Below are 16167 nucleotides of genomic sequence, written 5' to 3' on the forward strand. Positions count from 1 at the left end.
ACACTAGATCGCGTGTTTGCAGGGAGAAATTGTCTTAGCGTTGCACTGCACCAGAAGACGTTTCACGAACTCTCATACTCTGCCTACCGTAACCACAGTGGCAAATCAGCCTCCACAGAAGTAGTGACTGTCTCTGCAAAACTGGCAATGAAGGTTTCCAAAACAACCTAAACATAATATATTTTTAACTAATGGTCAGTTAGTCTTCGTACAATAATAGGTATGGTTAGAGATTGTAGTGCCCTTGGGTTATTTTTTTAATAAATTAAAAACACACACGCTCTGTGTCTTACAACTTTTTACAGTAAAACAAGTACAAGCATAGAAACATTTTATTTACTCTGCTATATTTTGAAGACATTTTGGTAGACTACACAATACATAAAGCACCGTACATGTGTGTGAGAAATTAAGGCAGAATTAATATAACAAGCTGAAACACACAGGTTAATAGCAAATATAATAGAAATACCAGAATATATGTTGGTGCAATTCCAAGATATACAGGAGATTATTAGTAGCAACTTTCTATACTCCAGTCACTGTCAATGTCTATAGAACCATAGTCATTTCCTTCTGTGGTATCTCTTCAATGTCCTTCCTGGGGCAATACTTGTAATGCTGTACCATCGAGTTGTGCATTTTCCCATCTTCCTCATTCCTTGCTTTGACTATGTCATCCTCTTTTCCCACTCCCTATTCTTACACCCATGGTAACTGTTTTCTGGGAATGAGATACATTATTATGACTCATGATGAAGTGTGGGATGTATTTCTTTATTTCCTGAAGATTTTTCCACACCTAAAATTTTATTTCAATTGCATTTTGATGCAAAAGTTGCAGAAGTGGTGTTGATGGGGGACCAATATTGGGCCTGCTAAAATCCACTTTTATAAACTCATGAAACAGTTCAGTGAATACTTTAACTACATTGTCAGAGGATTTTGCTTTCTAATCCAGATCTACCTGATATTCCTCCAGTGTATTTTGTTTCCTTTGCTATCATATCCATGGCTTTAATTGAAGAAAGCTTTTCGTTTCATTCCCAGTGCGGACCACCTTCACTGCTTCCATCCCTTCTTGAAGAACAAATATATATTTGAAGTGCTTCTTTGCCTTTCCACAGAGACCAAAATCTATCATACTCTATATATATATATATATATATATATATATATATATATATATATATATATATATATGTGTGTGTGTGTGTGTGTGTGTGTGTGTGTGTGTGTGTGTGTGTGTGTGTGTGTGTGTGTGTGTGTGTGTGGAACTGGTGATCTAGTGTATCACTATGTTTATTTTGCTTCAAGAAGTAACCCAATATTTCATAATAGGGTGTATTTAAAAATACATTAAGTATTATTGTAAATACTCTTAGTAGCTGAAACATTGGGCAATTGTACTTAAATACTACTACTACTACTACTACTACTACTACCACCACTAATAATAATAATAATGACAATGTTTAAGAAAAGAAATAATAATAATAATAATAATAATAATAACAACAATAATTACATGCCTGAAACATCATTAAAGATAGCAGCAATTCTACTTCTGTGAACCATTTCACCTGTATGCATATTCTAAATTCATTGCAGGCATTGGCTTAGAGTTTCCACTTTATCATCACAAAATGCAGAAAATTGCTTGTATATCTTTCATTCAGAAGAGATCCACACTTTAGCTTACCAAATATGTATTTAGATCATTTCCTTATGAAATGTCACTTGCACCATTTGTACTCTCAGCCCCTAATTAGAACTCTAGTTTGTTCGAGTTTAATTCAAACTACATGAATGCTAATGTCATGCAATAATATGCACTTAAGAGCCTGTCTAGTCTGCATAACTCACTTCATACACACTAATGACACCTATACTGCAGCTGAAATCTAGTTCTCCAATAAAGTACAGATTCAATCAGAGCTGAATACTAACTTACTCTCTACTACATATGCTTGCGTGTCACCCTCAATGTGTTAAACACTTGGAGGGGGGGGGGGGGGGTGTAACATACCACATACCAGACCATTTGACCACAGAGAAAAGATCTCAGAATCTCAGAAGGTACTGGGGATCAAACCCAGATCTTTCCCCATCAAAGGCCACAATGCTATCCATTCGGCTACAGCTACCACTATAGTCTGCTGTCTTAAAATGATATGAAAATATTTCACATTTCTCTTAAATCTTCACTTTTCAACCACATCAAATTTGACTTAATTCTACAAATCTACAAAAGTTATTTATTTACAGAGACACTTACCAATGCCAGTTGTTGACATTTGTTGCATCTGGTCGTTCTTCAACGATCCATCGGGGATCACCTTCACCCCACTTAGCCATTTCTGAAATGAATGCATTATATTGTCATTCTATAAGTATGAAAACTTATCTTCAATACTATGTAACTAATGAATAAACACAACAAAACTGATCAGTATCTGGACAAATCCAACCATAGTTTCTGAGAGCATGTATGAATTTGTTCTTTATCTTATCTCCAGGAACCAAGCAACCTGAAACCACCACCACCACCACCACCACCACCACCACCACCATTCATTTAGGGTCAACATGGAAAAAGGAGGAGTTGCTACTTATATAAAAACTGGTCACAAAGTCAAAAATATTTAAACAAATAGTTTTTGTCTAGATCAGATCCTTGAAGCATGTGCTTGTGAGTTCCTACTGCAATATACTTCATATAGTAATTTTAACAATCTACAGATCCCCTCAAAGGAACTTTCAGCAATTCATGAAAAATCTAGAGGCGTTATTGAGCTACGTGTCAGACAAAAAGAAGCAGTCAGTGATTTGTGACAATTTTAATGAAGATTTCTTAAAAGATATAGATAGGAAAAAGACCTACAATCTTTGTTTGGTTGTTTCAATCTAGTATCTGTTGTAAATTTTCCAGCTCGTGTGCAGCAGGATAGTAGGTCACTTATCAATAACATTTTCACAGACACTGCTCAGGAAGAAACAATGTGTATCCAGTTGTTAATGGGCTATTTGATCATAATGCACAGTTAATGGAAATAACACATATAGCACCTTACAGGTTTCAGGAAGGTTCATACAAGGCAGGGAGGCTTATTGATGCAAACAGAGTACAGAGTTTTAAGAGCAGCCTAGAAGAGGTAGAATGGGATGAAGTATACACAGAAAATGATGCTGATGCCAAATTAAATTTATTCCACCATAAACTTGTCTCAATATTTGAGAGTTGCTTTCCTGAAATGTTAGCCAAAAAACCATTACAAAGTCAAGTAAGCCATGGATTACTAAGGGAATTAAGATGATGTGTAAGAGGAAGAGGGAAATACATGGACAGGCCAGAATAAGTGAGGATCTGATGTTACTTGCTTACTACAAAAGATACTGTAATATTTCAAGGAAAGTCACTAAGAAGTCGAGAAGCTTATGAGTTCTGACAGAAATTAATAATGTGGATAATAAGATTAAAACTATATGGAATATTGTCAAACGGGAGATAGTGCAGCCTGACAGTACACAGCATACCATAGCAATCAAGTTAAATGATGATGTGAGTGTTAAAAATACTTGCAGCTTGTGAATTATCAATCACTTTCCGAATGTAGAGGAAAAATAGGGCTAAGGGTTCAGTTGAAGAAACAAAAAAGTATGTTAGATATGTCATTCCCCAGGACTTTAGGCCTTTAGAAATAGCACCAACATCCCCCACTGAAATTAAGGGAATTATAAATATACTGAGAAACAAGAGCTCATGTGGGGTTGATGGAGTCTAACAGAATTTTGAAGTGTTGTTCTAATTTAATAAGTGGAGTCCTTAGCGATGTATCTAGTGCTTTGCTGGCACAGGGAATTTTTCCAGACAGATTAAAATACGCAATTGTCAAACCTCTTCATAAGAAAGGGGACAAGAGTGACTTAAATAATTATAGACCAATCTCATTGCTGACTTCATTTTCTAAAATATTCAAAAAAGTTATGTATTCCAGAGTAGTCTCACATTTCAGTGAAAATAATATACTCAAGATGTCACAGTTCGGATTCTGGAAGGGTTACTCAACTGAGAATACTACCTACACATTTACTCATCAAATAGTAGAAGCCCTAACTTTTGTGATGTTTCCAAGGCATTTGACTGTGTGGATCATGTCACACTCTTAGAAAAACTCAGGTTTTATGAAACTGAAGGCTATACACACAGTTGGTTCAAATCATACCTAAGGAACAGAAACCAGAAAGTTGTGCTGAATAACACAAATAATGTTGGGAGGGTGATAAATGTACAATGTCACTTAACAATCCAAAGATTTGGTGAGAACGACCAGCATAATAAAAAATCTACATTGACATATAATTTCAAAACATTATGGGAAGCATTAACCTCAACAGAACATAAAGACCAAAACAACCACCAAAACAATCCCAACTTCACATCCACACCAAAAGTTCAAGATTAAACATATGGTAACTAACTGAGACACCAAGGCTAAAATCACTTCTAATGTTGTCCTACAGAAACTACAATTATTCATATTGCACCATGTGTGACCTTACTGTCTATTTCCAAACAATATTATTAAACTAATTAACCAGTAATCTGAACATGGCACATGCCCAATACACCTCATATTATCCAGCTGCATCAATATTAAAACTAACACTGAATTTAACTATCAGAAAATACACACACATCTGTCATCATATCCAAATAAGCCATCTGTGAAATTATGCCTACTCCATAAAAGTGTAAGAGATTCTAAGGGGTGGCAGAGATATACGTAAAATACGCTGTATGTCTCCACGGCCTATCTCACAGTGTATTTCTATTGTCTAATATTTGACCATGTGTGCAGATCCATTATAATATTATGTATCTAATAAAAAATCTAAGACACATGTTGAAAATAGCTAAAAACGTTTCAACATGGAAAATGTAAATGCATAAAAAAAAAGAGGGTGGGGTAGGGGTGTGTGGCATACACAAACCTTATATATATGGCATCAGCAACAGCATGTATAAATGTTAATTACAACATGCATGTAAAATCATTCTAGTATTAGGTCCTAAATAACAAAATGATGTCTAGGTAGAAGCTTATGTGACAAGGGTGTCACTTATGAAAATGTAAAAAAATTTATAAATTTTGATAGAGGGGGGGGGGGGGGGGGTGGTGGTTGGTTGAGGGTGGCCTAGGGTAAGATAATTTAAGTACACACCAAGGAACTATGGTTTATCCATTCTGAGTAACTTATATATATATATATATATATATATATATATATATCAGTGTGTAATCCTTATAATGTTGCCAATGGTACACCATGAAAACAATGGATGCCAAAGTAACACGCACATTGTTAATATGATGTACTGCATACACTACTCATTAACAGCTATTTATGCTAAGACATACCATCAAAACAAGTGTTAATTAAAATGCGTATAGAGCATCGGGTGGGGAAGAATTTAAATTAAAGCTAAAATGTGTACCTCTCTGCGACTGTACTATAATATACATACATTTCTGAACTTGTTTTTTGACTTTGGCTTGTTGTTTCTTTGCTAAACACTTGTGTGTTAACCCACTGGATGATGTGCCTGAACAATAGTGCTGTGCACTTACTGCCATTACATGGTCTCATATTTTCAACATTTTTCTTCTTGCTTAAGCTGACATGGTGTTAAGTATCTCCTACTCATATCTGCAAGTCAGCTATGGCATCTTTTCTGGGTAAATAGCATATACGACACACTTAACATTTTTCATAAGTACATTTAATTTTTCTGATTAATAATTTTCACGGAAATTTAATTTTTGTTGATATTCACAGTTTTTGCTTTGTTTCAATTTTAATGCCAGCACTGTGAAGAGCAATGATCAAAACCAGTTATGAATTAATACATTTTAAAACAATACAGTATGTACCATGCATTTCTCCAAGTATATCAATGCTGTTAACAGTCTCCTGAAAAAGAAATTGTGATATATTGTCCAAGCACAGCACAAAAGGCAATAACGACATATGAATAACAAAAACAAAAGGCTGCAATTTGCTTCATCAAACAGTGTCTTGCAGCACTTTCACTCAAGTAAAAATAAAGGTAGGAGATGTATCCAAGAAGGTGAAAGTGTTCTGAAAGGAAATTCCCAGTGGAACAATTACCAAACGGAAAGAAGAAAAACAAAGACGACGTACGGCACTATAACAGGAGAAAGGAAGAACCAGAAGGACAACAAACACTACAATGGACAAAAAAAACAGACACACACAACAGGGAGAAGAGATTAACCATGGCTGGCTCACCATGAGATTAAAGGAGAAGCCAGCCACTCCTAAACACATGAAAACCTCCACCCTAAAAGCCCTAGTGTGGAGGACAAAGAGGGACAAAGGATACACATTAAAACTCAGCTGAAATGATAAAACCCACCCTCACGAATAAAATGTACAACTAAAGCTGCTGTTGAGGCATTGTCACCCAACACCAAAGGTAGGGTGCTGGGAAAGTTAACAATCCACTGCAGAGCAGCTAAAAGTGGGCAGTCCAGCAAGAGGTGGATGACTTATTTGGGAGCCACAGCAACAATGAGGTGGGTCCTCGCGACACAGGAGGTAACCCTGTATAAGCCACGTATGGCCAATGCGGAGCCGACTAAGGACAATTGATTCCTTGCGAGAAGCCTGCAGGGAAGACTTCCACACAGTTGCAGTCTCCTTAATGACACACAGTTTGTTATGCCACTCCATCTCCCAAAGCTGAAAAACCTTGCAGCATAAGACAGATCTCAGGTCAGTTTCAGAGACACCCATCTCCAGAAGCGGTTTCCGTGTAGCCTGTCAGTAAGTTTGTTGCCTAGGATTCCGACGTGTCCTGGAGTCCACACAAACACCACTGAATGATGGGACCTGTCCAGGGCACAGATGGACTCCTGGATGGATGGTACCAAAGGATGACGAGGGTAGCACTGGGCAATAGCTTGTAAGCTGCTCAAGGAGACTGAACAGAGAAGAAACAACTCACCAGAACAGGAACACATGTACTGACGTGCACGAGATAGGGCCACAAGCTCTGAAGTGAATACACTGCAGCCAGTGGGCAAGGAATTCTGTTCAATATAGCCTCCACTAACATACAGGGTAGTTGAAGCCAACATTACCATGAGCTATCAAGCTGATGATATAAGCAACTTCAGGTCCCTAGAACACGTCAAAAATCTAGACAAAGTGGCAGCCGAGAGCGGTGGGGTTAACGAGTCCTTCGGGCCATGCAAAACATCCAGACGGAGCTTCGGCTGAATTTTACACCACGGAGGTGTACATGAATGGACCTCACGTAGAGGTGGCAAAGGGATGGTCTCCAGTTCGGATAGACAGGATCGCACATGAACCATAATCGTGAGCCCTGACCTCAGCCGCCAACGTGAGATATGAACTGCTGCAAGTGGGAAAAGGAGATGGTAATTCTGATGTGCAGGAGAACTACGAATGTGTGCAACATAACTGGCGAGAAGTTGTGCACATCAGATCCGCAATGTAGGGACTCTGGCCTCCACCAGGACATTGGTCACCGTACTCTTTCAACAAGCTCCTGTCGCTAGGTGAACACCACAGTGGTGCACTGCGTCGAGTAAATGCAGTGATGAGGGTGCCACCGAACCATAAACCAGACTCCCATAGTCAAGGCGGGATTGAACAAGGGCTCTGTAGAGCTGCAGCAGCATAGAGTTATCTGCACTCCAATTGGTGTTGCTCAGACAGTGGAGAACATTGAGGCTCTGCCAGCACTCTCGCTTAAGCTGACGAAGGTGAGGTAGCCAAGTCAATCAGGCATCAAAAACCAGTCCTAATAATTTATACATCTTCACTACAGTGAGTGGATCATCATTAAGATAAAGTTCTGGTTCCCGATACGATACGATGCTGACCGAAGTGCAGACACATGACTACACGGCTGAAAACTGGAAGCCATAAGCTAAAGCCCACGACTGTGTCTTGTGAATGGCTCCCTGTAGGCACTGCTCAGCAACACCAGTACTGGAGGAGCAATACAAAATGCAGAAGTCATCTGCTTACAGAGTAGGGGAAACCGACAGTCCTACAGCTGCTTTCAGGCTGTTAATGTCCACTAAAAATATCGACACACTCAATTCGGAGCCCTGAGGAATGGCTTTTTCCTGAAAATGGGTGGAACTAAGGGAGGCACCAACTTGGACACAAAAGTACGGAGCGACAGGATGTTTCGGATAGAAATTGGGATCGGACCCCAGAGACCCCATACGATGTGGCAAGGGCATGATGTCACCAGGTCGTGTCGTATGCTTTATGTAAGTCAAAAAAGATGGCAACCAGGTGTTGGCATCTGGAAAAGGCTGTTTGGATGGCAGACTCGAGGGACACAAGATTATCAGTGGTAGAGCAATCCTGGCAGAAGCTGCCCTGACATGGTGCCAGTAGGCCACCTGACTCCAGGACCCAACCTAACCGCCAATGCACCATACATTCCAGCACATTACAGAGAACGTTGGTGAGGCTGATGGGCCAATTGCTATCCACATGAAGTGGATTTTTACCAGGTTTTAGCACCAGTAAGAAGGTGCTCTCCCACCATTGCGATGGAAAGACGCCATCGCACCAGATCCAGTTTAAGATAATAAGGAGATATTACTTGTAGTCAGACGAGAGACATTTAATCGTCTGACTGTGACCCGATCCGGCTCAAGAGCTGTGCTGGAGAAATGAGCAAGGGTGCTGATGAGATCCCACTCTGTAAACGGGGCATTATAGGGTTCACTGTGGCGTGTAGTGAACAAGAGGACTTTCCTTTCCATCTGCCGTTTGAGGGTGCATAAGGCTGGGGGGGTAGTTTGATGCAGAGGATCGAACATAGTGCTAAGCAAAGTGCACAGCAATGACATTTGCATCGGTAAAGAGCATGCCATTGATGTTAACACCAATACCCAAAAGGATGTCCAATCTTCATCCAGACTTGGAAAGGTGATGCATGGCACCCAGTTGTTGAGACTTGCCTCTCTCTACACTCATGTTTCCATCATTTTGGTTGGTTTTGGGGTTTGATGGGGGATAAACATCAAGGTCATCAGTCCCCTTTCTGTCATTTTATAAGCAAATGAACACAGGGACGAAGCTGCGTAAAATCTATTATGTGCCCTAGGTAAGGGTGCCACTTATGTCGCTGTAGAGCTTGCCAACATACTAATTGCCTCAGCGACTATCGGCGACCACCAAGGGACTGTCTTTCGCCGGGGGTGCCCTAGAGAACAAGGGATCATGTTTTCAACCACAGGAATTATCGTTTTAGTGACCAGCTCATCACAACATCGATGGCACCACGTGCAGAAGATTCAACGGTGACAACAGCAGTGAAGGCTACCCAGTCTACCTTGTTTAAAGCCTAAGTGGGTAGGTGTCCATGGGCATGATGCCAGGGGAGTGACAAGAAGATGGGGAAGTGGTCACTACCACACAGGTAGTCATGTGCTCCCCAGTGGATAGATAGGGGAAGTCCTGGGCTGCAAATTGATAAATCAATGGCCGAGTAACTACCATGAGCCACACTGAAATGTGTGGCGGCCCCATTACTTAAGAGGTAGAGGTCAAGTTGGGACAGTAAATTTTCGACATCTCTGCTGCAGCCAGTAAGCATGGTGCTACCCCACAAGGGGTTATGGGTGTTAAACTCTCCCAAATGTAGGAAAGGTTTAGGGAGCTGACAATCAGTGCATCCAATACGTTCAGGGTACAGCACCATCTGAAGGAAGATATACATTGCAGACAGTTATTTCCTGCATCGTCCGTATTCTGACAGCCACAGCTTCAAGAGGGGTTTGAACAGGAACAGGTTCACTACAGACAGAGTTCAAGACATAAATGCAAACTCCACCTGACACACTATTGTAGTCGCTACAGTTCCCGTAATATCCCTTACAGCCACTGAGGGCAGGGATCCACATTACTGAGAACCGTATTTCCTTGAGGGCAATGCAGAAACCAGGTGTAAAGCTTAACAGTTGCCGTAGCTCAGCCAGGTGGTGGAAAAAACCACCGCAATTCCACTGGAAGATGACATGATTGTGAGACTGGGAAGGCATGAAACAATGAGGCAGTCTACACCTCAAGGTCACCTGCTGCCACCATCTTATTTCCTGAACAGGCTATATCCATTGTGTCTGAGGATCTGGCGAGATCTAGGTCCTCAGCAAATGCCAGAATTTTCACCTCATCCTCAGAAGCAGAGCTTGTGGTATGGGTGCCACTGCAATTCCCTTGCTCTTGGGTGTCTTCTTTCTGGATTTCTCTTGCTGATCCTTGGGTTTCTCTGGCTGGGAGGGATTCACTGATTTAATCTCCAGGATTGATGATGAGCGTGAAGCCCTACGTCCAGCTGCTTTTGGGCACTTTTGCCCCTGGTGGGTGTCATCTTTCCCACTAGCAGAAACCTGGGAATGGAGTGACCCAAGGGACCCCTTACTACCAAAAGGAGCCGAAGAAGACTTCTGATTCTCTGGCTGACAATACGGGACTGGTGTCGCCCAATGGTTTGGGGTACAGTACTACCGAGGTAGGTGGTGTGGGAGCAACAAGGAGGGAAGTGCCCCCCCCCCCCCCCTCACCATCAAGGGGGCATGTGTAGTCTCCCAGCTCTGAGAGCCAACTGGAGCTCGCGGAATTGATGGGGCTACAACTGTTCTCGTAGGGGCGGCATAGAAGGTGCTCATAGCCGCAGGATGTAGGCTCTCAAATTTCCTCTTGGCCTCAGTGTAGGTCAGTCGGTCCAGGGCCTTCTTTTCCATGATTTTCCACTCTTTCTGTAAAATCCTGCGGTCTAGCAAGCATGGTGAATGATGCTCTCCGCAGTTGGCACAGATGGGAGGCAGCGCACATGGAGCATGGTAATGGGATGGATGTCCAAAATCTCGACACGTGATGCTGGATGTGCAGGAGGAAGACATATGGCTGAACTTCCGGCACGTAATGCACCACATTGGGGGCTTGACATCACAGTGGTAGACCGTCACCCTGACATTCTCGGGTAATGTGTCACCCTCGAAGGCCAAGATGAAGGCACCAGTAGCAACCATATTATCCCTCGGTCCCCGATGGACACGCCTGATGAAAAACTCCTTGTTTGCTCTAAGTTGGCACACCGTTACTCGGCGGACTGCAAAAGAAGGTCCCTGTGGAATATAATACCCTGGGCCATATTTATGCACTTGTGAAGCGTGATAGTAATGGAAACATCCCCCAGCTTGTCACAAGCAAGTAATGCCCATGACTGAGAAGAGGTTGCGATTTTTATCAAGAGTGATACTGACAGCATTTTGGACAAACCCTCCACCTCGCCAAACTTGTCCTCTAAATGCTCTACAAAAAACTGAGGCTTCATTGAGACAAAAAGTTCCCCATCGGCTCTCGTACATACGAGGTATTGCGGTGAATAAGGTTCGCTCCAATCCATAGCCTGGTGTTCCTCCCATGGTGTGGCAAGGGAGGTGAACGATTTAGGATCATATTTCCTTGCACTGTAATGAGACTGAATGCTTAGAGACTGCTGGCATTCGATCATCAGCAAGTGATGACGTGGTACACTTTTTACGCATCATCCGCCCTGATGCCACCCACTCTGACCAGGGAGCCACCCCACAGGCGCCACCCAGCCGATGCAAAGCCACCTGGTGGCATAAAGTTTGCCTATATAGCATGCGCCTGAGGTGAGGCACATGAAGAGAGAGTGAACACGGAGCCACTAGGAGGCGTGAGATGCACATGCAATGTGTTTGGAAGCATGCTGGGCGGCACTATAAGCTGGCAACGCGTAGAACTGAGACTGTTGGTACTGGTGTTGGGGATTCTGACATTTATTGTTTTAACGTTACTCTTGAGTGGACAACCTTGTTTCTGCTCACGACGGCATTGATGGATAGTTTTTAACGTAATTTAATGTACTGCTGCCTCTTGTTGCCTCATTCGAAATTCTCATCAACTACTTCAATCTGTGCTATGGGTATTGCCAACTGCCAGTCCTGAACTATTTCCGTAGTAGTGAAATGCCCATGTTTTCATGGTTTATCAAATGTGGTTAATTTTTTTTATTTAATTTTATTTACTGGACCAATTGGTTTCTTGAAGTTTTCCAGTCCATAGTTTAAATTGTCATTATTGTTTGGCCTGTATTCCCTGAATCACATATGAACATGTTTTTTGAGTCTTGTTGAATTAAACCATTTGTTTGTGTGTTTTAGAAGCTTGTCTTGTTACTGTGTGTTCTCTCCCGTGTGTACAACGACCTGCCTGAGGAGACAGGCGAGCTGGGCTTGTAGATTGTTTAAGAGTAAAAGGGCTCTTCCCTAGAGCAGCAGTTTATGTTTAATGAAAAAAAGCTGTGTAATCCTGCTTTAAGTATGCGCCTCCAATTAAAACCATTATTCTTGATGCATTTGTAGTTGCGTAAATGGTGGCGTAGTTTTAAAATCACGAGTTTGTTTAATGCTCCTTTGTTGAACTATTGCAGAAATTAACTCTAAAGCCAATTACTTGTCAGCTTAAATTTGTTTTAGATATTTCTGTATTTAATTACAGTAATGTTTTTATGAGAAGCTTTGTCTTAAAATTTTATGTACTGTGGTTTCTTTTCTTTAAATCAGTACCAATGAATGAAACCTGCTCAGAGAGTGATATTGTAACAAAGTCAATAATGTTTGAGAATTGTGGCCTAGTCCTTTCATTAACTGAACCTTTCCTGTGATAGTGTAAAGTGGTGCTACAAAACTGGTAGCAGAGCATGGTTACTCTGGTTAAATTACATTCCTTGACACTGTGTGATTTAGGCTTAAGCTAGAATTGGCATTACCTTGAGGCCTTAGTTTAAAATTCCTTGTGTGTTTTCAGTTACCTTAACACAGCGGTTTGAAGTTTGTTGGGTCTGAAATATTTGTGGAAGGAGCCGCTGCAGTATGAGTCATGTATTCGCGGCAAAGGGAATGAGGTCAACATATAGCCAAGTTGAGTCAACGATTATGGAGCATGTTGGACAAGCCATAAACATCATAGCAAAGGAGTTGGGGAAGGTAAGTACCGCATGCACTGGGTGCCTTTCCTTGCTTGGTGTTAAAGAGGGTGTCAATTTGTTAGAGGGTTCCATCCCGTCCCAAGCTCAGTTATTGCATCTACATGCTCTGGTAGATCATGTTGCCAATCATGTTAACGATATCCAGGTTGTTTGTAAAGATACCAAATATCTGCATGATATACAGGTATTGTAACAGGAACTTATTTCGGGACAGAGGACCTTGTTTTCTCTTAATTGGCCGGGAAGTGAAGGGAAGGAAGGTGCAGATATTGCTAGAGGCGCGAGAGCAAGTGGAGCAGTTTGTTTATGTGAACAATTTAGTAAACTTCCGAACCCTTTGTTACCGCTACTACTACTACTACTACTACTACTACTACTACTACTACTACTACAAGGAGTGTGTAGGTTGTCAAAGATGTGAATCATGTTAAAGACCTTCGGTGGTTAGTTGTCAAATTACAGAACCAGGCTTGTGTATTGCAAATTCAGGAAGAATTGATATGTCAGATAATTTTTCAACTAGCTGCAGGCCAGCTGAGTCGGTTGATAATTGATGTGCTATGCAGAGGTGGCTCCTTGACTCTCCAGCAGAAGATTTTAAGAGAATGTTTGAGCAAGTGAAGGCGAAAGGATCTTGACGATTATTTTTATCGGGTTTAGGCCAATGATGAGACATTATCCCATTATGTAGAAAGAATAAGAATGGCTATGGTAACCTTGTGTATCAAAATATCTGAAGTAGAAGCCGTGGGTAGCATCGTGGAAGGTACATGCCCACAAGATCGGTTTCTGACAGTATTTTTAGACAGGCCGCAATTGTTTTCCAAGTTAGAAACATTGGTGGTCAGAGTAGACAATTTGAAGTATTGTGATGGAAAACATGAGAATGAGCAGATGCGTGAAGAAAAAAACAAATGTGCCGAATTCCAGGCCAATTTTACAGGGCATCAAGGTGATGGCCCGCGGTGCTTTAGATGTGGTAGTACAATGCATTTTTTGCATGGCTATCCCAAACCACATGAGCATTCTAAACAGCTGACACCAGAAGAAAATTCAGGGGGACCGCCTTGGGGTTGTCGTAAAGTATGTGTGGTCGATATCTCTTGCCTGGGTATTGCTGTGTTCTGAACCTGTGTTTAGTTTCCTTGCTTAAGGATTTAGTGTATAGTTACTCAATTACAAATGGTATATTAATAATAGAGTTTGTGCAGGTTTACCTGTCTTACAAGTAACAGAAAGTGAGTGTCGGTCCGTGGCTAATAAAAAATTAGATGTTTTAGGTTGCATGAAGTGTAAACTCAGGATAGGTGTGTTTACTTGGGCTTGGCAATTTTCGATTATTCAGGGCATGACAATACCCGTATTGCTGGGGTATGATTTTCTTGTACGAACTGGTTGTTTTTTAGACTATGCACGGAAAGAGGTTTTTTTTTAAATTCCGTCCTGCAGAAAAATTACAGTTGTGTGACCATAAAGATAAGAACAGCATGTACCACGTACAGGGGGTAGTTTCACTTTTGACATTAGACATTTGTCTCACAATCAGGCCTGGAAACTGTTATACGTTCTTTACCAGTTCCTGGATGTCTTTTCAGAAAAGTTAGGGGTAACACGTGTGTCCTATAAGATAAGGGTGTGCGATACTAAGCCAGTTAGACGATTGCCTTATCGGCTCTCTCCACCCAAGATGAAGGAATTAGGTAAGATCGTAAGCAAGTTGTTGGAGGATGGTGTTATTAGACAATCAGTTTCACCTTATGCTTCTCCAATTATTTTGGTACCAAAGCCTAACAATGCAGGGTTTACGCCGGTCATAGACCACCACTTTCTTAAGCAGAAAGTGGTGTTAGAACCTGTACCCCTCCCCGATTTACACACTTGTTTTACGTGGTTTGCAGGTGCACATGTGTTTTCCATGTTAGATTTAAATCAAGCCTACTATCAGATCACCCTGGCTGAGGAATCTAAACCATTAACAGCTTTCTGTACTGATTATAATTTGTATGAATTCAACCGTGTACCATTTGGGTTGGCTACTGGGGAAGCAGTCCTGTCCTGCCTTTTAGACTGTGAATTTGGCGAGTTTAAATTTAAATTTGTGCACCCTTACCTTGATTATGTGGTAGTCTACAGTTAGAATTTTGAGGAGCATACTGAACCTCAAACAAGTGGTCACACGGTTAAAGGAAGCAGGTCTTACGGTGAAACCAGGCAAAGTTACGCTAGCTAAAAGTAAACTTTCCTTTATGGGACACATTGTGTCGGAAAAGGGCATGAGGGTTGATCAATGAAGAACCAGTGCTATTCACAAGTTCCCAGCACCCTGTAATAAGAAGGAATTTGCCCGATATACTGGAATAGGCAATTTCTTTCATCAATTTGTGCAAAATTTTGCTGGGTTGGCCACTCCTCTTAATCAGTTGAGAAAGAAATGGGATAAATTTGACTGGGGTGATAGCCAGCACACTGCCCTTGAAGTGCTTAAAAGATCTGTTAGCAATGCGCCAGTATTAGGAATTCCCGACTAATTTGCCATTTATTGTGCAGACCGATGCATCAAATGCCGGCATTGCTGCAATTTTGTTGCAACAGCAGGAACGCGAACGCAGACCAATAGCATTTGCTTCAAGGGCACTTTCAGGTCCTGAACGCAATTACTCTGTTTATGAGTTAGAAGCATTAGCCGTGTTGTTTGCTACTAAGAAATTCAAATTCTATCTTGAGCATCGGTGATTTCAGCTTGAGACTGATAATCAAGCACTGAGTTGGGTTTTGGCACGCCCACGAAAAACAGGTAGAATAGCACACTGGGCTATTAGGATTTCAGCCTTCCAGTTTGATGTGGTGACATTCAAGAATCGCAAAATCTGGTTGCTGGTGCACTTAGCCTCATGTTTGATCAAGACAGAGAAGATTTCCACAAATAAGTTTTTCAGGCATCATTACCTACAGATTTGGCAGAGGTGACGGAACCTCAAGTGGTGGAGGTGGTACTAACCGAGATCCCAGCCTTGTTTAGTAACCTTAAGGAAGAGCAAGAAAGTGATCCAGAGTTAGCAGTGGTCCGA

At 41.4% G+C, this 16167-nt stretch overlaps 1 protein-coding gene across 1 annotated transcript in view; it reads right to left on the reverse strand.

Annotated features, from left to right (window-relative positions):
* The window catches only part of LOC126298356 (activator of 90 kDa heat shock protein ATPase homolog 1), an 82317-nt gene that overhangs the window by 53182 nt on the left and 12968 nt on the right, over positions 1–16167 (reverse strand). The window contains exon 2 of the mRNA XM_049989650.1: positions 2279–2360. Within this exon, the coding sequence (XP_049845607.1) occupies positions 2279–2358 (80 nt within the window). The 5' untranslated portion in view covers positions 2359–2360. The remainder of the gene's footprint in view (positions 1–2278; positions 2361–16167) is intronic.

This window comes from Schistocerca gregaria, chromosome X (assembly GCF_023897955.1).
Source record: "Schistocerca gregaria isolate iqSchGreg1 chromosome X, iqSchGreg1.2, whole genome shotgun sequence".
Lineage (NCBI taxonomy): Eukaryota > Metazoa > Arthropoda > Insecta > Orthoptera > Acrididae > Schistocerca > Schistocerca gregaria.